The 25,142-nt window shown below is 41.4% G+C and overlaps 1 protein-coding gene across 36 annotated transcripts in view; it reads right to left on the reverse strand.

Annotated features, from left to right (window-relative positions):
• Nucleotides 1–1,548: 1,548 nt before the first annotated feature.
• Nucleotides 1,549–25,142, reverse strand: part of MRTFB (myocardin related transcription factor B) — a 351,684-nt gene continuing 328,090 nt past the window's right edge. For 20 of the 36 annotated variants that reach the window (XM_078344714.1, XM_078344713.1, XM_078344711.1 and 17 more), the window contains 7 exons: nucleotides 23,986–24,118; nucleotides 21,935–22,972; nucleotides 20,376–20,531; nucleotides 17,771–17,932; nucleotides 17,297–17,434; nucleotides 10,109–10,169; nucleotides 1,549–7,419 (listed from right to left, as the gene is read on the reverse strand). In XM_078344714.1, coding sequence (XP_078200840.1) covers nucleotides 6,884–7,419; nucleotides 10,109–10,169; nucleotides 17,297–17,434; nucleotides 17,771–17,932; nucleotides 20,376–20,531; nucleotides 21,935–22,972; nucleotides 23,986–24,118 — 2,224 coding nt within the window. In that variant the 3' untranslated portion in view covers nucleotides 1,549–6,883. The remainder of the gene's footprint in view (nucleotides 7,420–10,108; nucleotides 10,170–17,296; nucleotides 17,435–17,770; nucleotides 17,933–20,375; nucleotides 20,532–21,934; nucleotides 22,973–23,985; nucleotides 24,119–25,142) is intronic. The other 16 variants (XM_078344725.1, XM_078344726.1, XM_078344724.1 and 13 more) reach the window with 5 other exon arrangements.

The following is a 25,142-nucleotide window of genomic DNA, read 5'->3' on the forward strand; positions in this document are numbered from 1 at the left end:
CAACAGTACTAGCACTGGAATCACTTGGGGTTTGGATGCTTCTCACAAGTCTTCTGTATGTCCAATGGCAAGCATGAGGATGCTGCGGAGTGCACACTCATAGGGCCATCCTCCATGGATTTCCCAGCAGAATGATCTGTGACCCAATGGCATCCAACAAAAGCGGGAGAGTGTTGACTAGCATCCCTGTTTCCCATCTCCTCACACAATGTAGGCTTAATTTAATTAACTTGTCATACATATTAACAGAAAAGACAGGATATCAAGATGAGATTTCTTTCTGAAATTTAAATTAAAACACCCGGCCAGGCACAGTGGCTCACTTGTGATCCCTGTACTTTGAGAGGCTGAGGCAGGTGGATCACCTGAGGTCAGGAGTTTGAGACCATCCTGGCCAACATGGCTGAAACCCCGTATTTACTAAAAAAATACAAATATTGGCCAGGCATGGTGGTGACTATAGTCCCAGCTACTTGGGAGGCTAGGCTGAGGCAGGAGGCAGAGGTTGCGGAACTGAGACTCCAGCCTGGGTGACCGAGCAAGACTCTGTACAAAAAAAAAACCCAAAAAAACACCACTGTTGCAAGAAGAAAAAATTTCTCAAATTAACTCTGACCTTGCCTAAGGGGCTGTCCCCCATGACAGCTTCCCCAGAGCTCCCTGTGGCATCCCTTGCTCACTCCTTTGGGCTCCCGGGCTGTGCTCTCTTTGGCACAGCTTTCTCTCACTTCAGCAGCGAGGTCTGTGTTCTCCCCAAGGGCAGGATCTCTGCCTGGAACATATGATACTCTACAATTGGCTTAACCCTTTGCGCATCATCTCCCTGGTGTGTTGAGGCTGCACTCTGGCTCCCTAAGTGTAATGAACATTTTGTGTGTTTAGGTGATCAATATCTTTACTTTCGCCCTTTCTGTGTTTGATGCTATGTCCATTTTCTTAAATATTGATATCAATTATAGTTGTTAATAGGTTGACTCATTACTATTTTGTTTCTTCAATGCAAAGAGAAAAAAATAACCTTTTAACAAAACGATTTTAAACGTTGGCTTCTGGGTTGAAATTAAATGCCATCTTAGCAAAAGAATACTGAATTCTAAACACTATTTTATATGGTCTACAAAAATGCCTCATGTAGATTGCTGCTTCTGAAACTTGGCTAGATTGAAGGGTTGTGTGGGTCTTCAGGGACTGTGACGGCGGTGTATTATACTATCGAAGCGAGGGAGTTTTCACTGTGCGCGAGTGTGAAAATCAACCCTCTGGGGAGAACGACATTTCTAACTTTCATTGTGGAAGAAAGAAACTAACTTTGGTGTAATTCTTGACATGTTCAAGTTTGGCTCGTACCTGTGAGTTTTTATTTTGGATCTCATGGTCCTGGATCAGGGGGAGGGTGATAAGTTCACAGGCTTTGCCTGGTGGCTTTCCGTTGTGAGTTGTTTGCTAAAGGTCTAGTGTCTCCAACCAAATTTGTTCCTGATCCACACTCCACAACAGCTCCACCAACCCACAGGGAGTGGTCTTTCTTCTGCACAGCAGGAATCATAATACATCAAAATGTTTTTTATTTGAGACACAAAAATGCAAAATTGCTGAGATATCAAACATTTCCCGATCAGCTACAATACTGCCACTATGTACAAAATATCTGATGATAAATGTGCACACATATAAAAATACAGTATGCATTACCTATGTACAGTACATGTGCAAAATGTATGGCATTCAAACATGATACGGAATTGATTTCAGGGGTGCAAACAGCAAATACAAAGGCATCATGGTTTTTCTTTTAAAAAACAACATAAAGGCAATACATGAATGGACCCCCGATTGCCATAATTTTTTGTTTATTAAACTAGTGCTTCAACAAGCAGGGCTCTGTAGATTGGTATCTTTCTCCTTTTTTTCATAAAGTGAGATGCTAAGACGTAATGTGACAATGAAAATAAGAAGAGAAACACCTATCACATTGCATTTCTATTGCAAGCAAGAAAAGAAGAAAACTCATTTCTACATAGAAAAAAAAAACTTCGTATTACTACTGAATATTATTCTTAAACCAACAAAACAACTCTATACTATTTTACATGAAAACAATAGAGAAATATCTACATCTTTGTGAAAATTATAACCTTAAGTGGATAATACCTTTTTGGGACTGATCTTTGAGATCTCATGAGTCTCAAATTTTAAACAAAAGTGCCTCCTTTTGGCAAATACTTGGCAATGCCTTTGGTTCCTTTAAAGCAAGTTTGCATTACTATTGGTTACTTGAGGTCAACTACTTTTGGTAGATACTAAACCCTTTCCTCAATGCCTCCTCTTCCTGCCACATTAGCAAGATTCTTTACAGCATCACGTAGAGAGGTAACTGTTACGAGTTTGAGTGATTCTACAAACTTGGTTAAAGCTTTGTCTTAGTAGTTGGCATAAAGCTCTGTTAAACACTGTGGATGTGATGATATCTCCAATAACATATTTTATTTGACTCCCGACAGCACCTTGTAGATCCGAGATTGCCATCTTGTTGTCACAAAGCTGTGACATGACAGAGCAAAGTGTCTGCATGGCGGATAAGAGCTCTTCTGTAAACATGTGCAGCTTTTCGAATTATAGGCCTTCCATGAAAGATTTCAGGTAGAAATCCTTTGTAATGTGTTTCCTTGGATACTGCAAGAAAGGGCAAATGCGGAAAAAACATGGACCTGCTTATTGCCATGCAGACAGAGTCACTTTACAAATAAAAATGTAGCTCAGAGAGACTGCTGAATGAGCAAGTTATTGAAGGTTTGAACCAGGAAAAAAATAACTTTATCTTAGTTGTTTTCCAGTTTTGACTGAAATCACTTAAAAGATGAGTTGAAATGCAGTTAGGATGCTCTCCAGATACACATTGATCCACTTTTAAGCTATGTTCCTTGAAACACCTCACCTTCCAGTTAACGTGCTTCGATAATTTTGGGCTGATTTTTTGTGGCCTCTAGGGCAGGTGGGATGATTTGTATGGGTATCCTCTTGTCAGCATTCAACATTCATGTTTATAGTAATGGATAGTGAAAAATGGAGAGTTAGTTATTTGTGAATTTAGTTAAACTGACATGTGTTGGTCTGCTGGTAGACAGTAAATAGCTGTTCTCTTTAAATTTCTCTAAAAAGTGCCCAGTGGCACCATGAGCTCCCCACCAGAGTGACAGCCAGGACTCCTCTGAGGCTAGCACCAGGCAGGCACACGGAAGCTGATGAGGATGTATGCTGAAATGTGGGCTTCTCACAAATGTTTTAAACTCTGCCAAAGTGCTTTAAAATAGTGGCCTTCTCTAAGGCCAAGTCCATTTGAGGACAGTAAAGGGACTATCCCGTCACTTGTGGGGGACAGCTGTTTGGTCAACTGCTACGGCTGATTTCAGCCTGGGAATTCTGCAAGGACTCTGAAAAAAGCGATGCTGCCTGGAATGATCTGGGGTTGAGGGTCCAGGAAGCCTGGGTCGGCTCTGGTGACTAATAGGTAGTGTGCTCCTGAGCCGTCACTCTGCATGCTGACTGCAGAGCTCAGAGGCTATCTCATTACTATGACTTTGCTGCCCACAGTCAGTGGCTTGCAGGCACCACCACCCTGCTTTTGCCACTCTTTCTAAATAGCACTGAAAGCCAAAAAGTGTCAGTTACATGGATCACAGAACCATGTGGCTTTTAAAAAGAAAATTTAAATAAATCTTTTTAGAATTACAAAAATATTCATATGAAACAAACACATTATCTAAGCAAGAAATTCCACGAATTCAGAATACATCTATGTACAAATATGTGGCAAATACTATACAGTAGATTGCACATTTCAGGAAAAACACTAGAACGTGAACCACTAACACTGTCCTAAGAGGTTGCCTAGTAGACACTTTGCTGAAATGTACAAAATAACCATGTACCCCTAGACTTTCAAAGACTTTACAGAAGTTTTGGTAAAACTTTTAAAATTCATCCCACCCCCCCCAGCAGGAGGATCTGATATCTATGTACAGCAGAAAGGTAAGGCTGATACTACCGGGTTTTGAGAACATGTAGGGAAGTTAAGACCGGGGATGTGAGAATGAGTTTCTAAGAGTTAGTTATTTTCTTGGCACTATGATACTCTGCAATATGATATACAACAGTACTAGTGCTAAACTATACAAGTGCATAATGAAAATTCAACTGGCAATTTTGACTTGTGCTGTAATGGCTGTGAACTAACTTCAACAACGACAACCAGCCGTCTTTAGTCAACATCGACTCTTTCTCGTTGCACTCACCATCATGTGCAGTGAGTCAGCTCAGAGGGGCCTTGTTTACACAGTATCATCTTTGGTCATGTCACATGAGTGTGAGCACATAGCGTGTCCTCATTCTAACCTGGAACATGTAGTGGAGATCCTGGAGAGCAGCACTCGTGTCACAGGTGCCTGGCTGGCTGGTGACTCATGCAAGGAAAGGAGGGCCAAGCAGAATGGAGCAAATGGGGTGGCTTGCAGAATTGATGGCTAGAGATGCCTTGCCTTCTTAAACATGAAGTACTGGTATGTAAAGGTTTAAACACATATGTGAAGTGGGCACTTTAGCAATTCATAGTCAAAAGAGACTAGGACGAGATAGCATTTTGTGCACTGGACAGTGTATTTTTGGAGAGCAACCTTCCTGTGGCATGTTTCAAACCCTGTTTTAAAAAGCAATAAAGGGACCCAAGAGCTAGAAAACTATGTACACAATTCAGGATTATGGAAATATAAAGTTATTCAACGAGAGTCAATGGCACTAGTGTTCGGTTACCTCCTACAGTCCCACTGATATTTGGTGCTAATTTAATAAGCCATTCAAATCTGAATGAAGAAGATGCTCAGAGTCTAAGTATGGACCTGATAAACCCAGACAGACACCCACAGCAAAACACCTGTGGCCAAGAACTGTAGGAAAAATACTTTGCCAAGCAAATAGCCTGGCCCTGGAGACAGGCCCCCCTCAATGGAACTGGCTCGAGGATTCACAGAACATCTAGTGTGGTAAACTCTTGTAGGGCTTGGTCAAATGATGGTGTTCTGGTTAACAGAGAGTTACTGTATCCCATGCGTTGGTTTACCAATTTCTGAACACTTAAACTATTCATCACAGACTACACTGAACACAGTGGACTCTGCCTTGAACCGTTTGGAAGGCACATGAGCACTGTTAGTGCCTCTGAGTCAGGAAGTGCCAGTGAGCAGAGGGCTCCAGTGTGCTCACGCTGGAAAAGCAGACTTTTGTTATACATAGTAAAATTTATAAACCACACACACACAAATCAGAAATAAGATCAGCTCTTAGGCAAAACATAAAACCAGAAATGATTCACAAATTCTTTCCAAATACCGGGTCAGGCTGCCTCTCATATGTCAGTATGGAACATTTACCACATTGTGACCCAGGGGAACCGACCTGTCCCGAGGGTTTACACAAGGGTGAGGTGGAGAGCACAATATTATTATTTAAGAGAAACCTCCATGCTCTTTTGGTAATTTGTTTTTTTGTTTAGTTATTTACATTTTGTCATATGCCTAAATGACTAGCTTGAAATAATCCTGTGATAGTTGGCATTTTAGAAAAATCTTAAGAAATGACTTAACAAATATGTAATTTTTTTCTATATATAAAAAAACAAATAAAACCTCCAGTTTTTCAATCTTAGGCTTGACAATACAGTGAGAGCTCTGGCAGAACATCCAGTTACAAGCCTGTAAAATGATAACAGGGATTAGTGACAGAAGAAAGAGGGCCAGGGTGGGACCTGGAGGCCCACCTCATGGCACAGTCTGCCCTATACTCATCATGGGAATGTCCTGGGTAGATGACAGACCTTCCCCTTACCTTTCATTCTCCTAACTCACCAGCTCAGAAAGATATTTCCTGCTAAAGCCTTTTCTTGGTTCTCTGAGATGGGTCTGGTTACCTGAAAGTTAGTCAGCAATTCTTTAAATACAGAAATACATGTGGCTCAAGTACTCTAGAAATATTCGAGCTATTAGAAAAGTAGGACCTTGGATACCCATTTCCTTACCCCAATGTAGGCTGTACAAATCACAATGTCAGCATACATACAAATGTCTAATATATACATTAAAGTCAATCTAACCAACCCAGAGGGTTGCTAAATAATTTTCAGTGTTAATCAGTATACCTGGACTTCTGACAGTATTTTGTAGATATCTTCTGATTATGGTGAAAAATCTTCCATTTTAATTTAAATTTGGAAATACGAAGTAAGATTCCAAAAATTGCAAAATAAACTACACCACCAAAAAAAAACCATAGGTTTCTGAATAGAACCAAAAGTCTTCAGCCAAAGTTGTCACTGAACTGGCCAGGGCTCTCCACTGCCTTTGACCCCTGCTGTGTCTTGGGCCTGGCTCTGGCCATCTCTAAGAAGTACCAAGTGCAGTGACCTCTCACCTCCCCAACATCGGCCTTATTTTTTGAGTGGAGCTGTCTGCCTTTTATTTAGGGTCTTAAAGAGACCAGAGAGATTTAAATGTAGTTAATTACCAGAATCCTAACATCACTGTGCTGCATACATTACTTTTCTTTGTATCTAAAGGTACTTTGCATTCTTTACTGAAGTCTGGCAAAACAGATGAGTCTTCTTTGACTAGCGTGTTTTTCAGAAGGCCCTGCGCTATGTTAAATTGTAGAAATTCACTACTGAACACAATGAAATGTTTTCAAACTTGGGTTCCAGGCTATGACCTTCCACCTATTCTTTCTGTGACAACATTTGAATTGCAACAATGCAACTATAGATCTATCGCTAAAAACTGACCTTTTAGAATCTTCATGTTCTTAAACCTCATCAACTCTGACAGAAGAATCTGTGACGTTAGTCCCATGGTAGTGGTAGGTCCTGTGGGTCTAGAAAGTCGGCAGAGAACATGCTCGGTGCAGCGGTGCTGAGAGGAGTGAGTCCAGAAGAGGAGTTGGGCATGGTAATGTCTAACCACTCCATGTTGTCCAAGTTTGAGTCTGACAGGTCAAGAGACAGACAGGGAGTACCTGCAGCAAATTGGGTCTCAGAAGTCTCCATGGGCGAGTGTGAATGGTCCAGCACACCTGAGTGACTGAGCAGATCATTCTGGAGGTCCTCGATCAGAGAGAAGGGCTCTCTGTCTTCACTGCTGCTTTGTAGTGGAACAATTTCATTGGCTGAGGGTAAAGTTCCATCCAAGAAAGCTTCTAGTTGGTTCTCTAAGCTGGCAGATAAACTGCTCATAGGTTCTAAAGATATAGGTGGTGCCATTTGGACTTGGGGTGGTGGCCGGGACACCACTGTATTCACTGGCATTGTGGTGATGCTGGCTGTCACTGGTCTCATTTTGGAAATAGGAGAAGGCTCTTCTTTTATGGGGAGGGAGATCTCTGCAAAATAATTGAAGTAATTAGTATCTAAAGACTTACTGATATTTAAAAATTAATTACTAGGACAGTTACTTTCTTTCTATGCATGTCCACCTCAGGTAGGAAGAGAATGCTATTGGTCAGATACAATCCTTGATAACCTTTAGGATGATGGATCATTTTTGTTAAATAAACATGTTTATTACAGTCTTTTTTATTGTAAATTTAGTCAGCAGACCATCCAAGGCCACTTTATTACATTCTGATATGCTGTAAATTCTTTTCAGTAAGACTTAAGTATTAAAAGCATTTACAACACAGTAGACATATTATTTTGAGTCCTTATTTTGTCATTTAAAGGTTTAAGATAGGGATCATACCATCCCATGAATCTATAGCAGCAGGATACTCTAAATGTTGAAATGTACATCCTGAGTTTGTGCAGAGACCTGAAGTACATCCTCAATGTTATGAAAGAGGTAATTATACTCTTTTTACTTTTTTTTTAACATTACAGTTGGAATGGGTACCCAGTTTAGCCATGTGCGTTCTGTGTAAAGTTCTCAAAAGATGCAGTGGCATCTGAATTTGTTTCTGAATTAAAGCTAACACATGATTCCTTAAACCTTTTTCTTTAATATGACGTGGATCACTTGCTTACTTCTTTCACTTTTTGGTCTTGTTTTCTGAATTTATGGGAAATGTCTTCATAAGCACCAATTATATGTTATTCCTTGCCAGATCAAGTAGCAAATCAAAGGACCATCTTCTATAAATACTGGTGTTCAGTTAACTACATACATTAGAATAAAGGATCTTTTTCCCTGATGGGGAGCCAAATTAAAAAAAAATAGAATAAAGGATCTTCTAAAATTTTATGAGGATATGATTGGTTTCATTTATATGCAGATACACTAGGAAAACTAAATTTAACAATAGCTCTAAAAGCTCAGTGACTGGTATGTGTCAACTGTATGTACTGCATTTGTTTTTGAAGGGTTTATGTTACTTTTAATATCAGTAGTCATCTCTTAAAATTGTTTTGAAAGCTTTAGGTGTAATCTAAGTAACTAGTCTTTTTTTTTTTTTTTTTTTTTTTTGAGATGGAGTCTTGCACTGTTGCCCAGGCTGGCTAGAGTACAGTAGCACAATCTCAGCTCACTGAAGCTGCCACCTCCTGGGTTTTAGTGATTCTCCTGCCTCTGAGCTTCCTGAGTAGCTGGATTACAGGTGCCCTCCACCATGCCCAGCTAATTTTTGTATTTTCAGTTTCACCATGTTGGCCAGGCTGGTCTTCAACTCTTGACCTCAGGTGATTGCCTGCCTTGGCCTCCCAAAGTGCTGGGATTATAGGCATGACACTGTGCCTGGCCCTAAGTAACGAGTCTTACAACTAACTATATAAAACTTGGTTCTCGTTATTACTGGTATTAGTAAACAATAAGATGCAATAATATACTTACTGGATACTTTGTCATTAGAAAAATCATTCTATTTAGAAAATATCTCAATTGTTTGTGTCACATTTTAACTTCCAAGTTTAAGGTCCCTGCTACCACACCCGGATAATTTTTGTATTTTAGTAGAGATGGGGTTTCAACATGTTGGCCAGGCTGGTCTTGAACTCCTGACTTCAAGTGATCCACTGCCTTGGCCTCCCAAAGTGCTGGGATTACAGGAGTGAGCCACTGAGCTTGGCCAGCTTAAATTATTTTTGTAAGGCCAATACAGTTCTTAGCAAAAAATACTATTTGCGTATGAAGATCCGTAGTCAAATATCAATTCTCTGTCAATGTCAACTTCAGTACTAAATAATACCTGCTACAAATGGAGAACTTTAGATCACTATTTGAAAATTCAAATAAAACTCCTTTCATCAGGGTAATTTTAAGACTACTCTAAATATGCAAATACTACTCAGGAATATTTTAAAATAGTGATTTTCATACTTATTTTTAAAGGTAAGTAAGCTGAGGCAACAATAATCCTTGCTTTTTTTGTGGCTAATGTCCCTTTTTAATAAAGATGATATAACTCTATAAGATTTCATGTTATATTGTAGAAAATGCTTTGGCATTGACTTTGAATTTTAATGAAGATACTGGAGCCCATGCTTGGTAGCCTGATGTCACATCATTAATGTATTATTGGAATGTTTTAATACCATTACAATGACATATGCATGGAACAGGTTTTGAGGCTTTTCAGCATGGAATTTAAATCTGGTTCTACTGCTATTTGGTCTTTGCTTTTAGCAGGCATCTATCTGTGGATAAATCTCGCATTGTCTTATTCTTTTAAGCTATCACAGTTCACTGCAGCCTTGACCTCCTCAGCTGAAGCAATCTTCCTATGTCAGACTCCCTAGTAGCTGAAACCGCAGGGGTGTGCAACCATGCCCTGTTAATTGTTTAAATTTTTTGTAGAGTTGCTGTCTCATTATGCTGCTCAGGCTGGTCTTGAACTCCTGGGCTGAAGTGGTCCTCCAGCCTCAGACTCCTAAAGTGCTGGGATTATGGATGTGAACCACTATGCCTGGCTGTGAGTTCTTTTAATGGCCTAAATTTAACAGATATTAAAACAATACATTCAGTTAGAAGAACATGTTTCTCAGTATCTAAAGATAAGCTATGAGTGCTTAAGAAAAACTTTGATGTACTTGTGTTAAGATATGACTTCCTGTGAGGGTCTGATTTGACTTTTAACTTACCTCCACTCTTAATGAGGATATCAAAGAGGTCATCCATCTGTTGACTGTGTGCGTTGGAAATCTACAATGAAGGAGAGTACAAATTAAATTTCTTTCATACAAACCTGGAAGCATTATACAATCAGGAGTCCTAAGGGACTTTCTAGACAATTTAGTTCTAATTGATCATGGGATCATTTTGAAAACACTGAGGTCACCTGAGAAGTTAAGCCATTTCCCAAGATGTACAGCTGGTAAGCTGACACAGCAAGAACAGGGCTAGTTAGTACCCAGCTCCACTCACTTCTATACTTCACTGTCTTTCTTTTCTATCATTGAATTGCATTTTTAGAGGCCTCTAATACCTTATTTTACAAGTGTCTTTTTTCATTTGTATTTAGGTAAAAAATCTGTATAAAGGTGATCACACATTATACATATTTTCTCAGCTCTTACTGAGATTTACCTGACATACAACAAGCTGCACTTACATAAAGTATATAATTTGATATGTTTTGACATACAAATATACCCTTGAAATCAACAAAATCAAGATAATGAACATATCCATCGCTCCTAAAGTTTTCTCATCCCTTCATCCCCTGGCAAGCCCCAGATCTGCTTGCTTTCACTATGGATTAATTTTATATGAACGGATTCATAGTGTGTGTACTTTTTTGGTGGTAGGGGGAACGACTAGCTTGTTTCACTCAACATAATTATTCTGAGATTTATGCATCTTGGAGAGTGTACCTTAGGAATAGTTCATTCTTTTTTTTAATTGCTGAGTAGTATTGCATTATATGGAAATATAGCAGTTTGTTTATTCATTCACTTGTGGATGGACATTTGGGTTCCCAATTTTTGGCTTTTACAGAAAGTTATTGTGAATATTTGTGTACAGGTCCTTGCATAGATATTTGTTTTCTTTTCTCGTGGGTAATTACCTAGGAGTGAAATGAGTGGATCACAGGATGGGTGTAGGTTTAACTTTTTAAGAAATGGTCAGACTGTTTTCCTAAGTGACTTTTATTTACATTCCCACCCAGAGCACACGGTATAAGATTTCTAGTTGTTCTACATTCTCACCAATACTCTGTAGTCACTCTTTTCAGTTTTAGATATTCCATTAGGTGTGCAGTAGTATTGCACTGAGGTTTTAATTTGCATTTCCCTAATGACTAATGATGTTGAGCATCTTTTCAAGTGCTTATTTGCCATCCATTTATCTTCTTGGGGAAAATGTCTGTTCAAATCTGGCTACTGCAAATTTCTGCTTGCTGTTTGCATGGCAGATCTTTTTCCAACCATTTACTTTCAATGTGTCTCTATTTAAAGTATGCTTCTTGTAGATTCATGCATTAGTTACCTATTGATATAAAGTATTGCAAAACTTAGTGGCTTAAAATTACGTCACAGTTTTGTGAGTCTCAGGAATGGTTCTGATGGGTGGTTCTGGCTTGGGGTCTTTCATGAGACTGCAGCTACCGTCAACTCTAGGTGTGGCTGGGGAATGTCCTTGACTGGCAAGTTAGTGCTGGCAGTTGATGGGAGGCCTCAGTGCCCCTTGATGTGAGCCTCTCCAGATGGCAGCTGACGTGTCCACATGGCATGACAGCTGGCCTTTCCAGAGCGAGCAATCCAGGGAAGAGCAAGGCAGAAGGGGCATGCCTTTTATGACCTAGTCTCTGGAGTCACACACCATCACCTCTGCCAATTCTGTTTGTTAGTAGTGAGTTGCTAGGCTGAGTGCAGTGGTTGACACAGCACTGTGGTAATCACAGCACTTGGGCAGGCCGAGGTGGATGGATCACAAGGTCAAAAATTCAAGATCAGCCTGGCCAAGATGGTGAAACCCTGTCTGTACTAAAAACACAAAAATTAGCCAGGCATGGTGGCAGGTGCCTGTGATCCCAGCTATTTAGGAGGTTGAGGCAGGAGAATTGCTTGAACCCGTGCGGCAGAGGTTGCAGTGAGCTGAGATTGTGCCGCTGCACTCCAGCCTAGATGACAGAGTGAGACTCTGCCTTTTAAAAAAAGAAAAAAAAGATGAGTCGCTAAATCCAACCCAGGGAGGAATGTCACAGAATTTATAGACACATCTTAAAAACCACATATAGTTGAGTCTGACTTCTTTTATCCATTCTGACAATTTTTGCATTATGTGTTGTAATTATTGACATGGTTAGGTTTATCTTGTATTTGTCTTCTATTCATCCTTTTTTTTTTTTGTTTGTTTGGTTGTTACCCTGTTTTTCTTTCCTGTCCTTAAAACAAATTGGATGTTTTTGTATTCTAATTTTTGTTTTTTTTTTTTTTTTTTTTTTTTTTTGAGACGGAGTTTCGCTCTTGTTACCAAGGCTGGAGTGCAATGGCACGATCTCGGCTCACCGCAACCTCCGCCTCCTGGGTTCAGGCAGTTCTCCTGCCTCAGACTCCTGAGTAGCTGGGATTACAGGCACGCGCCACCATGCCCAGCTAATTTTTTGTATTTTTAGTAGAGACGGGGTTTCACCATGTTGACCAGGATGGTCTCGATCTCTTGACCTCGTGATCCACCTGCCTCGGCCTCCCAAAGTGCTGGGATTACAGGCTTGAGCCACCACGCCCAGCCGTCTTTTTTTTTTTTTTAAGATCGTTTTTCTTTGTCACCCAGGCTGGAGAGAGGCACAATCTAGGCTCACTGCAGCCTCAACTTCCTGGGATCAAGTGGTACTCCTGCCTCACCTTCCCAAGTAGCTGGACTACAGGTGTGCACAACCACACCTGGTTAATCTGTCTTTTTTTGTATAGATGGGGTTTCATCATGTCGCCCAGGCTGGTCTTAAACTCCTAGGTTCAAGTGATCCTTCCACTTTGGCCTCCCAAAGTGTTGAGATTGTAGGTATGAGAAATCATGCCAGACCTTTTCATTGCTTTTTTGTTTTTTAAAGCTATCCTGTATTTTAAAAATTGTTACCAAAGATATGTAATACATATCCTTAACTTCTCATAGGCTACTTAATGTTGTACACTGAATAAAACAGAGATCCTGCAACCATACGGATCCACTTATTCGCTCCCCGACCCTTTATTAACTATTCTAAGTACTGTCCACACATGCTATAAGCTCCTCAAGACAATGTTATCTTTGGTGATGAATTAACTCAATTTTTCTTTATCTGAAAACATCTTTAGTTCACTTTCATTCTTAAGGTTTCCTTTTACATCGCTGAGGACGATTGATATAGTTTAACTTGATACAAAATTCTGGGTTGACAATCCCTTCCTAAAAACTTTTAAACATGCTGTTGGACTCTTTACCAGTTTCCATAGTTTTTGATGAAAGGTTGGGATTAATCAAATAGTTGTTTGCTCTGTGTGTAATGTGTTTTTTTTTTTCTTGATGCATTTAAGATTTTCTCTTTTTCAACAATTTGACTGATCTGATTTATCCAGCTTGTTTATCAGGCATCTCAAAGCTATAAATTTGTCTTTCATCATATTTGTGAAAATTTCAGCCATTGTTTCTTCAAATATTTGCCTCTCCAGTTCTTTCTTCTCCTTCTGGGACTTGTTTTCTACCAAGGCTAGACTGTTTGTTTGAATTACATAACAGGGTTCTGAGGCTTTGGGAGGCCAAGGTGGGTGAATCATGAGGTCAGGAGTTCGAGACCTGCCTGGCCAACATGGTGAAACCCCATCTCTACTAAAAATACAAAAAGTTAGCTGGGTGTAGTGGTGGGCACCTGTCATCCCAGCTACCCGGAAAGCTGAGGCAGGAGAATCCCAGAGGTGGAAATTGCATTAAGCCGAGATTGCGCCACTGCACTCCAGCCTGGATGAGAATGAGAGTTCGTCTTAAAAAAAAAAAAAAACAAAACCCAAAAAAACAAAGACTTTTCCCCACTCCCTGTTACTCAGATAAGTTATGATCTATCTTCAGGTTCATGACATTTTTTCCTCTCTGCCGTATCCATTCTGCTAAATTTATTTATATATATTTTTTCATTTCAGATATTGTACTTTTTTTTTTAGGTCTTGAATTTCCATTGTTCTCCTAAAAATCATTTCTATATCTGCATGGATCCCTTTTCATTTATTACAAACTTATTTCCTTTTACATCATTGAGGATAGTTGTAAGAGTAGTTGCTTTGAAATCCTTGCCTGCAAATTCTAACATCTAGATGGGCTTAGGATTGGTCTCAGCCTTTTTCCTTTGAGAATAGGTTACATTTTCCCGATTCTTTGTATGATGCATGTAATGGATAAATGTTATGGATGTTAAATTGTGACAACTGAATTCTGCTATTATTCTCAGATGAATGGTTTCTATTGTTTTAGCGAACTATTAACTTGGTTAGACTGAAACTTCAACATCTTTCTTGGGCAGATGTTCCCGTCTTACTTTAGATCTTTTGTCTTCAGCTGAGCTGCTTTGTGTCTATTCCACGCCTGTATGGCTTAGGAGTCAGCTGGAGATGTGGGCACAAAGAATTTGGGGGTCTTCTCTCTAGCTTTTTCCCTCTGGTTGCTCTCAATTCAGTTCTCTGGATTCCCAGACCGTAAAGATCAAGGCTTTTCCACAGTAACGCTGCCTCTTAGCTTGACCCCAGAATAAAAGCAGCAAAAAGAGGGAACTCAGGCTACATCCCTCTCTCCCTTTGAGTGTTAATTCCCCACCAGATACTGACTGCTTCTATTTACTCTTCAATGCCTTCAGGTAGTTGCTTTTTGTGTCATGATCAAGATTAATAGCTATTATCTGTGGGAAGACTGAACTGATAGGGCCTTACTTAGCCAGTAGTGGAATTGGGAATCTGAGTATCTGAGTAAATGTACTTAAAGGAAGTTTAGTGCTCAGTGGCATATAAGGAGGTCCTCCAGGTGGCTACTCGTTTGAATAACCAAAAACCAGTATGTAGAACCTGTCTCCTTCAGTCTATAAACAGGAACCCAGAGACATGTAAATACCAGGTATTCCAGTCAGCTGTCTTAGGTTACAGTGGAAGGTTCGGTAAGTAAGCAGGACTTAGGAAGGATGGGTGCTATCTTTTTGTTTTCTTAAAAACTGCATTTAAGCTCTTGGGAATTCCCTTCATCTCTGCTCCCCTGTGAAGAGAATAGATGTCACTTCTGAATGGACCATGAGGGAGCACAGTGCAGTCCAGCACTGCCTATTTTACTTCTTATTGCAAATGTTTGAACCTATCTTTGAAATCTGACTTATCTCTCACAGACAAGGGCCTTTGCTGAGTCTGTAACTAAAGGGACGTCTTACAACTCAAAGTTAGTTCCCTCAGTACTCAGTGAATACAAAGAAGCATGTAGTAGGTTCCACATCCTCCAAGAGGGAGCCCTGAGTATCCCTGCATGTCCTTAGTCGGGGGGCCAAACTGACACTGTCCCCTGGACTGAGCAGCTTCTGCAGATGCTCACTCAGGCACCCAAGTGGGTCAAGGCAGCATAGGCATGACTGCTACTCCCTGGGTGAGGGACTGGCTTGTTTGCTGCTTGCTAGAAAAAGCACACAGCCCTTGGCCACGTTCCTTAGGTGCAGTTTGAGCCACTGCATGCACAGCCACCATGTGGCCCCAACAAATTACCCCATGCAACACAAGAGCGGGGGAACTGGCACAACTGCGCTGATGCTCCTGTTGTTTGCTGTGGGTAATAAACAGTTCCGCTCAGATACTATCTCTTGCTGGGCGCAGTGGCTCACGCCTGTAATCCCAGCACTTTGGGAGGCCGAGGCGGGTGGATCACGAAGTCAAGAGATCGATACCATTCTGGTCAACATGGTGAAACCCAGTCTCTACCAAAAATACAAAAAATTAGCTGGGCATAGTGGCGCGTGCCTGTAATCCCAGCTACTCAGGAGGCTGAGGCAGTAGAATTGCCTGAACCCAGGAGGCGGAGGTTGCGGTAAGCTGAGATCGTGCCATTGCACTCCAGCCTGGGTAACAAGAGCGAAACTCCGTCTCAAAAAAAAAAAAACAAAACTATCTCTTGGTGTCCACCTTTAGCACCCCTGGAGTGGTATCAGGGCCACTCCTTGTACCCTCTGTGAGGCTGGGGTTCTTCTGTGAATATAAGGTTAGTTTTAAGCTTTGACAGAAAGCTTTAGAGAGGAAGGGAGATTAGAGGAGTATTTAGGGTAACGTATGACAAGTACTGTTGTGACTGGGTACCTATCATGGGCCATATGCTTTTACAAATAGGAACCCTAATTTCTTCCATTGCTTGGTCTAGTTGGGGCTATTCCTGTTTTATCAGTGAAAGGAGGAAGGCTCAGAGGCCACGTGGTCACCATGTGGGTATTATGTGTGGTGAAACCAGGAGAACCTCCGCTCTGTTCCCCTCAAGTGCATTTGCTCACTGTATGAGCACGGTCATTTGGATGGGCTGGCCTGCTGTGGGCAGAGATTGCTAGAGACCAAAGAGAGATGAAGCAGGACCGAGTCAATTTAGGTGCTGGTGGCTTTGAATGTCAGCCAGGTGGAAGAATGATACCATGTGTCTTAGGTTACAGTGGAAGGTTCATTTTGATGCTGGCGTGACACATGGTGGCTTTAGAAAAGAAGGGACCTGTACAAAATATGTGTTTTAGTCATAATCACATCTATCCCTAACATGACTGATGCCCTTACCCCAAAGGAAAAGTTAAGAGACAAACCCTGCTGGGGACGGTGGCTCACACCTGTAATCCCAGCACTTTGGAAGGCTGAGGCTGGTGGATCATGAGGTGAGGAGTTTGAGACCAGCTGGGCCAACAAGATGAAATCCCATCTCTACTAAAAATACAAAAAATTAGCCGGGTGCAGTGGTGGGTGCATGTAATCCCACCCACTCGGGAGGCTGAGACAGGAGAATCACTTGAAACTGGGAGGCGGCAGTGGCAGTGAGCCAAGATGACACCACTGCACTCCAGCCTGGGCGACAGAGTGAGACAGTCTCAAAAAAAAAAATTTGGGGGGTACAAACACTAAATTTCTGAATAAATAGTAAATGCAGTTATACTGCTGCTGAAAGCAAATGGTTAGGGTCTTCATGATAAATGACATTTTGATTTTAAATAACCATGTAAAATACAAGGCTCCTGGCCATTATTTTTGTATTTCTATTGAGGCAAGTCAGTTTCAGACAAGGAATTCTGTATAGGTCTGCCTGAGACTGAAGATGAGCACATCCACTGTAGCCTTACACAGGGTGACCCTACCCTCACTTACCTCTGGCAGGGTGACCTGTGCGCTGCGTGTCTGCTTGATGGCCTCCTCATAGCGGGGGGGGTCTTTCGTCTTGGCGACTGGGCTCCCAAATAGAGAGTGCTGGACGACAAATTGCTGGGGTGGTGGGGGTGAACTAGGCTGTGTCAAATAAAGGAGGAGAACATATTACCTCTTGGCAACAAACCCTCTCTTTTCCTGGCTAGACTTGGCTCTGCTGTTCTCTGTGCAGTGGCCAAATTAGCAGGTTCTTTTAAGCACCTGTGAGGCTGACAGCACTGGTGGCCACCTCATGTGGGAAGGATCATCTTCACTGTAATAATAGCTGAGCTCCTCCTTCACAAGTTATCATCATTGTATCTTCAACAATTTTATCCCATTAATACTGATAGTCACTCCAAGCCCAAAGCACTAGGCTTTGGAATGATTTTATGTCCCTGTAGCACTGTCACTGATGCACAAGCATCACAGGGTTACCTTGCTGGGTGTGTTAGGTCCATTTTGCAGGGATGGAAGTGGAGCATTTCTGGATTGAAGAATGCTGTTGGAGGCTTTATTAATAAAGGGCTGCTGGGCTGCTGGAGCAGGATGTTTCTGATATGGAAGAACTGTATTTGATGATGCTGAGTTTGTGAAAACCTGTAATGAATAAATGTTTCTCCATTAATTTGTTCTTTGGCTTTTCCTAATGAAGTAAAGAAAACCATGTTTTACAGCAGAGGTGAGCAAAACTTCTGAAAAGGGCCACTAAGTATATAGTTTACGATCTGTGGGCTACCTGGGCTCTGTTGTTACCACTTGGCTCTGCCATGACGACCTGAAAGCAGCCACAGACAGCACACAGATAAATGGGTGTGGCTGTGTGCCAATAAAACTTTATCCACACAAACAGGTGGTGGGTTGGATTTGGCCTACAGGCCAGGGTCTGCTTACCCCTATTGTCAATCATAAGTGGTCTTTTTACACAGTAACTGCCTTTGATAGTGGTGCAGACAGAGCTTTGTAGAAAAATAGTGCTTGCTCTTTACAATTCTCCTCTTAAATGATAGCTGAGTTTCTTCTATTCCTTTGCAAAGTGATCTCATCTACTCTCAAGGCTTTAATGGCCATGATTAAGCTGGTATTCCTGAGCCACTGCTCTGCTTCCAACCTTGCTCCCAGGCATCAAAGCCACTAACATCATCTTCCTAGATACCTGAAATTTAAAATATTCCAAATTGGATTTTTCTCCTTTTTTCCACTACTCGCTGCTTCTCAGCTTCTGAAGGAAAAAAAGTTCTATTTTTTTTTTAAATTTAGGTAAATGGGACTATCAGTCAACTCTGCTTTCTCCCTCAGTGCGCACACATCTCAGCAATGCTTCTTGAATATGCCTCTGCTCTCTGCTGTCCTGAGCCTGGCCCTGACTATTTATCATAAGGATTCTGCAGCAGCCTTGCGGCACAGGCCCTCTGCTTACCCACCCACTGCTGTAAGGTGTTCTCAAGGCACAGCCCCTACCACAACTCACTGACTCTCCTGATTTGGGTAAAACCCTCATCTTTGGCTGGCATGTAAGTTTCTTATTACCTGGCCCCTTTTCCATCCTACCTAAAACCTCAACCATGCTGTGGTCACACTCAATTTTCCAGTTTCTTGAAAATTTATTCAAATACAAGCAAGGCGCAATTTAAAACTGGCCCCTTCTGAGAGGCTTTCTGTTCCAACAGGCAAAGGTGAGAACTTCTTGCTGTGGAACTCTAAAATGTTTTGTTTAACGCCTCCATCAAGAGCTACAAGTTTTAGGGTCTTTAACAAACATATGTCCATATTGCTGAAATTGTTACTATTACTACTTCACAGAACTCGGTTTGCTCATAAAAATATGTAACATGTTCTATACTGCTAATATTCTGAAAAACCTCTGTATTTCATAAGCCAGAAAGTCTCATGTATATTCTTCAAACAGTACAACATCCATGGTGATGAGTTCTGTAAACACATTCCTATTTGAAAAAATACAATTTCCTTATATTTGATAAAAAAAATTACTTCCTTTACACTAGAAGTAATGATTCCTAATTCTAGTATTTTGAAAAGTGAAAAAGCCCTAATTTATCTTATCTAAATATCATTTTTTCCTTTCCTTCCAATTGTCTTAACATTTGAACATATACTAAGCTTTTAATTATACTAAAATGGTATTTTCAGCTTTCCCCAAACTCAGTAACATACAACCATGATTCCTCGCACAGAAGAGATTCTCAAGCAGTACATGTGTTACATGTGACTGCTGTTGTCTGTCCTTAAAGCTGGTTTAACCCAGACAGTTCACACTATCCTGAGGCAGATCACAGGCACAACTAATTATCTGTGTTCTTTTATGTTGAAGAGTAAAACTCTGGGATTAATAATTTTAAAGGTTTAAAAGAGTAAGACCTGTTTTTGAGGCCTAAGATTTTTCTGACAAGGAGATGTGCACATAGCTCCACCTACTGGCTAATGGGGAATGTGGGAGAATTTTTTTGGTAGGAATTTGTATAGAGGACACTGAATCCTAGGCCATCAACTTCATTTTAAAGATGAGGTAATTGACTCTCAGGGTAAGTGAATTTTGCATGAGGCCAAACACCTAGGCAATGGTGGACTGGAATTGATAAGACCTTCTGGGAAAACTCTTAGAAATATATTTCAAGATCTTACTCAACATAAAAGTTTTAGAAGTATATTTTTCATGTTCAGATATCTTTTCTAAGGGAACAACATATATTGTTTTCTACAATATGTTTAATTTGAAAAAAATTATTTTAAAATTAATTTAATATATAAGGAATGAAGACAAACACTTCTGAAACTTTCCGTTGTTAAAGGGGTTAACTGTGAAGGTGAGCTATCTTTAGTAACGAAAAGCTCTTTTTCCATTCCAAATAACTAGAAAATCTGCAGCCAAATGGCATCCACATAAGGCTCATTCTATGGGAGATGGATTACAGAGCAGAGTGAACAGGGGCTTCCCATAGCTTCTACAAAGATGCTTGTTAAATGGATGATCAGAGGATAGTAAAAATCAGCGACAGTTTATTGCTCAGTGGCATTTACAAACCTTTCTGACTTGTTGAGGCTGACTGAGCACATGCTGTGGGAACGTGTCTTGTGTTTGAGGTACAGCTGGGGCTAAGCCTGGGGCCAAGGCAGCAGTTGATATTTGTGCAGCAGTTGCTATTGGAGGCTGAGTCTGCATTCCGGCTTGTGGTGAAGTCTAGGAGGTGAATTGAAGAAAAACATCAATTTAATTGTCAGAATCAAAGTTAGAAATCAGAATTCAGATGTAGAACCATTGGTCACTTGGGAACTGTACGTAAATAAAATAAGACCAAGTTTACAGATACATACTTCATCTGCACAGAAATCTGAATCTTGATGATTCTAAACTAGAGAGGGAAACACCAGACCAGTCAGTCACTGCATGCTCTTATTATTCCTAAGTAGCTAAGATTACCATTTGTAAATTTTGAGAAAGTAGAAATGGAAATAAGAACTTAGGGCAGTTCTACACATAATAGCTCAGGTACTGTTAAGACTTTAAGAGTAACAAGGAAACTTGTGAGACCTAACTGTCCCAATTCCTTCTTGTAACTCCATGTGCACTCCCAAAGGAGAGCCAGCAACAGGCCGGGTACCCTCAGACCCAAGAATAATAGTTTTTGTTTCCACAAAAGCAATGGAAGATTTGGACCAAAACATTTGTTTTAGGGATGTAAACAGACTTTAACAGATACTCTGAAGATAAAACAGAGGAATTAAATTTTTTGTACATGCCAAAGAGTCTGCAAGCCCTGCCGGCCCTGCCTCCTAACCACAAGGGTACAAGATGATTCCTCTCTACTGTTTCAGGTATTTGGGTGTCGAGGTTGAGGAGCAGTGGTCCAAATGGTTTCTTGTTCATTCGTAATGTATGCTTGGTTAAAACTTACCAAAACTGCATGACACAGAATACCCTCAGGTAAATGCATATGTTACGTGGGCACAAAAGGGAATTTCATGCTCATCAGTGTTTTCTCATCTCTTTCAATAAACATCCTCACTCCTAAATTTGTGGCCACGTTTTCCTTAGTTTAGGCTTCTTCATGTTAGCAGTGGTTTTTGAGAACTAAGTGTGGGATGCAGAATCTAAGAATGGGCGTAAGAGTAAAGGCTCTGCAGGCAGAACACCTGGGTTTAAATGCTACCTCCATCCTGGGGGAACTCAGTGTCCTCATCCAGAGATGGATGGTATCACTTAGATCTTCTAGGAGAAGGGACGGTTAAGTGAAGCTAGCCATTTAAAGTACTTAATGCAGTGCCTTGCACAGAAAAAGAGCACAGCGGCAGAGACTGTGATCACAATGATCACGTCACTGGCGTGTAAAAAATGTCTGCATGGATGCTACTGTGTTCATTAAAAGTAAAGGTAACAGAACTAGAAAAGTACCCTGTGTTTGTTTTTACTATATAAAAACAGTGCTAGATATTCAGATTTTTGAATAACCCTCTCACACATGCACACGTTTTCTCTGTGAGGTCTGCTCTGGATGCATTTATGAAAGAGCTCAGGTAATTCACTTCTTAGCAGGGTTTCCATGCATGCTGTGAGGCAAAGTAGTTAGAAGACACACTTCACACCTGGAGTTTGAGGCTGCCTACAGGGAGTTGCACTGAGGTGACACTTGAACCCTGGATGGACACTGGGAGCAGCAGTTGAGCAGTCTGTGTGGTCAGTAAAGCCTGGGGCTGAGCAACAACAGCAGGCGGTGGCTGTCCCTGGGAACTCACATAAAACTGCGAGACGACACTCTGCTGCTCTGCCTGGGCCACAGGGACCTCCTGCTTGATAACCACAGCCTTTCTGGCAACAAGGGTCTGGCCACCTGTCGAGACAGGCTGGCCTACAGAGTGGCTGGCTACTGGGATGGACTGCCTGGAGCTGGAGCAGTCAGGGAGTGAAGCCTCATCTTTGATGGAGGAGCCAAGGCTGCTGTGTTTCTGATCTGACTTGTTGACAGAATGACCTGGGGTACTGGGCTGGTATTCCAGGGGCCGCTGCTGCTGCCCTCGTTTTTCAACCTCAAGTTGCATTTTCAGCACTTCCACGAGCTTCTGCTCTTGTTCCAGTTTCCTCTTCAGCTCTTCGATTTGCTTCTCTTTCTCCTGAAGCTTGCGATCCTTCTCGGCTGCATCCAGTTCTAGGTTCGACAGAGTGCTGCTGGTGGGACTCAGACTGTCTTCACTATTTGTCATTCTCAAAGGAGACGAACACAAGAACTGTGAAGGAGACATCATGGTCATAATCTCAGTGAAAGTGTCTGCCATGTTTGTGTCATCGGTACTGAGACTGGACTGTTCGGAGGGAGATGGTGAAATGGGCAGAGGGGAATGAACACTGTCCACACGGGCTGTGTTGCTGGTTCCGGTAGATGGCAATTCTGCCTTGAGAGTGGAAACTGAGCTAGTCACAGTGTTGTGTAGTGTTGTAACAGGCAAGGCCACAGTGACTTCTGGGTTACTGGTGACAATGGCTGACGACGACACTGCCACGATGCCCCCAGCAGCAAGGCCGCTGCTGTTCACTTCCTGGTAGGGTTTCAGGCGCTCAATGAGGTCTGGTTTGGTGCCCGACACTGGCAGACCCCTTAACTTCAGTTCTGTCTTCAGTTCTGATACCTGGAGGTACAAACATAGTAGATCTCTTGGTATTAGAGCTTTCTGGCAAATTTATAGTCCACTTTGGTGATGGAAAAGGTGCCTATGTCTATCAGACAACTCCGTGTTACTGCACACCTGAAAGTGGAACTGTTTGTTTCTTTTCCATTTTTTTAGACAGAGATTCGCTCTTGTTACCCAGGCTGGAGTGCAATGGCGCGATCTCGGCTCACCGCAACCTCCGCCTCCTGGGTTCAGGCAATTCTCCTGCCTCGGCCTCCCGAGTAGCTGGGATTACAGGCACGCGCCACCATGCCCAGCTAATTTTTTGTATTTTTAGTAGAGATGGGGTTTCACCATGTTGACCAGGATGGTCTTGATCTCTTGACCTCGTGATCCACCCGCCTTGGCCTCCCAAAGTGCTGGGATTACAGGCGTGAGCCACCGCGCCCAGCCGGTAATTCCACTTTTATGTCAAAGTGGAGAAATACTACCAGGAATGATGATGACAAAGCTGTATTTATTGAGTAGCTGTCATGTGCAAGACACTATTGGAAGTGCTCTACTCTTTCCACTCATCTTCACATGACCCATGAGATGTCTGTATCATTATTCTTCCCATTTTTATAGATAGGGAGGCAAAGGAAGAGAGAGGTTGAAGCACTCACTCAAGTTACCACACAGGCAACAGAAGGCTTAGCTGTGATAGAAACCTAAAAAGGCTGGCCCTAGAGCTCATATTTTTAACTGTTATATTTTCCTGCTTCTCCCAAACTTGGCATTGAGTAGGGAAGAAAAAAATCACAGCCTCTGGAATCCAGCGGAACTGGTAGGTACCTGCACAAGATACATGCTCAGTAAGTGACAGTTGTTATTAGTGGAAGTAAAAAGGAAATAGCTTTATAAAGATTGTCATATTGTCGGTAAAGTTGAATGTCTACTGAAAACCGCTTAATGTCTGCTAGACAAATATGGCAAATCACTGACATATTTGTGGTACTTATGGGTTAAATAGCTCTAGTTGGAATTGTCACCTTTAAGTCATCCAGGCTAGAAGGCAGAGGTCCTGGCTTTCTCACAGGAGCAGCTGTATTCTGTCTTGGTATGTTAGGTGTGGTATTGTTCAATGCTGAATTCCCACTGTTATTATTTTTGTCATTGAGTGGCCTTCAAAAGAAAAAGAAAATTAGAGCATATAATAAAATAATTTCTAGATTTGACATTGCTTCTATCAACAGTTTGACTAACTTATGAAGAGAAAAATACCACGATGATAGATTAGAAGGCTCAATATTATAAAGATGCCAATTATATTAGATTGCAATGAAATACCTGCAGGTTTAGTTTGCTAGTGTGGTGGAAATTTAGGGGGTGAGTCTATGCTTCATATGGAAATGCAAAGGATCAAGAATGGCCATGAATTCTTGATGAAAAGCAAAGTTGGAAAGAGTCTCATGACCAGACATCAACACGTAATTAATGTGGTGTGTTGCTGATACAGGGACAGAACAACAGGCAAATGAGAGATCCCAGCAAATCCAGAAATGGTTTTCTGCATACCTGGACCCAGGAGTTAATAAAAAGAGGACACTGTGATGCAGCAGATAGAGGGCGGGACTTTGGATGGCACCATGCTGCATTGGAAATTCACACGGGAAAAACCAGGCCTCTTGACTGGCCTCACCTCACCTCATTCCAAAGTCTACATGTGAATTATGAAAATAAAGCTTTCAGAAAAACACTCAGGATAGTATCTTCATGGCCTTTGGGTAGACAAAGATTTATTAAATAGGACGTAAAAAGCACTAGGTAACAGTGAAAAGTCAAGCCACAGTCCAGGACCACAGATCTGTAATATATTTCTGACAAAGACCTCATATCTAGAGTATATAAAAAGGTCTTTCAAATCAGTAAGAAAGGGACAGAAAACCCAGTGGAAATGTGGAGGAAAAATCTGATAGGCATAGCACAAGAAAGCATATCCCAATGGTGAATACACATGTGAACAATGGTTCAACCTCACTAGATGTCAGGAAGATGCAAATCACAACACAACAGCCCTGCATTTTCAGTGGAATTGCTATAATGAGTAAGACTGGTGATACCAAGTACCTGGGACAACCAGAAAAATCACACACTTCTGGCAGAGGTGTGGACTGGTGCAACCACTTTGGAAAACTACTAAAGGAAA

The sequence above is a fragment of the Callithrix jacchus genome, chromosome 12, assembly GCF_049354715.1.
Source record: "Callithrix jacchus isolate 240 chromosome 12, calJac240_pri, whole genome shotgun sequence".
Classification (NCBI taxonomy): Eukaryota; Metazoa; Chordata; class Mammalia; order Primates; family Cebidae; genus Callithrix; species Callithrix jacchus.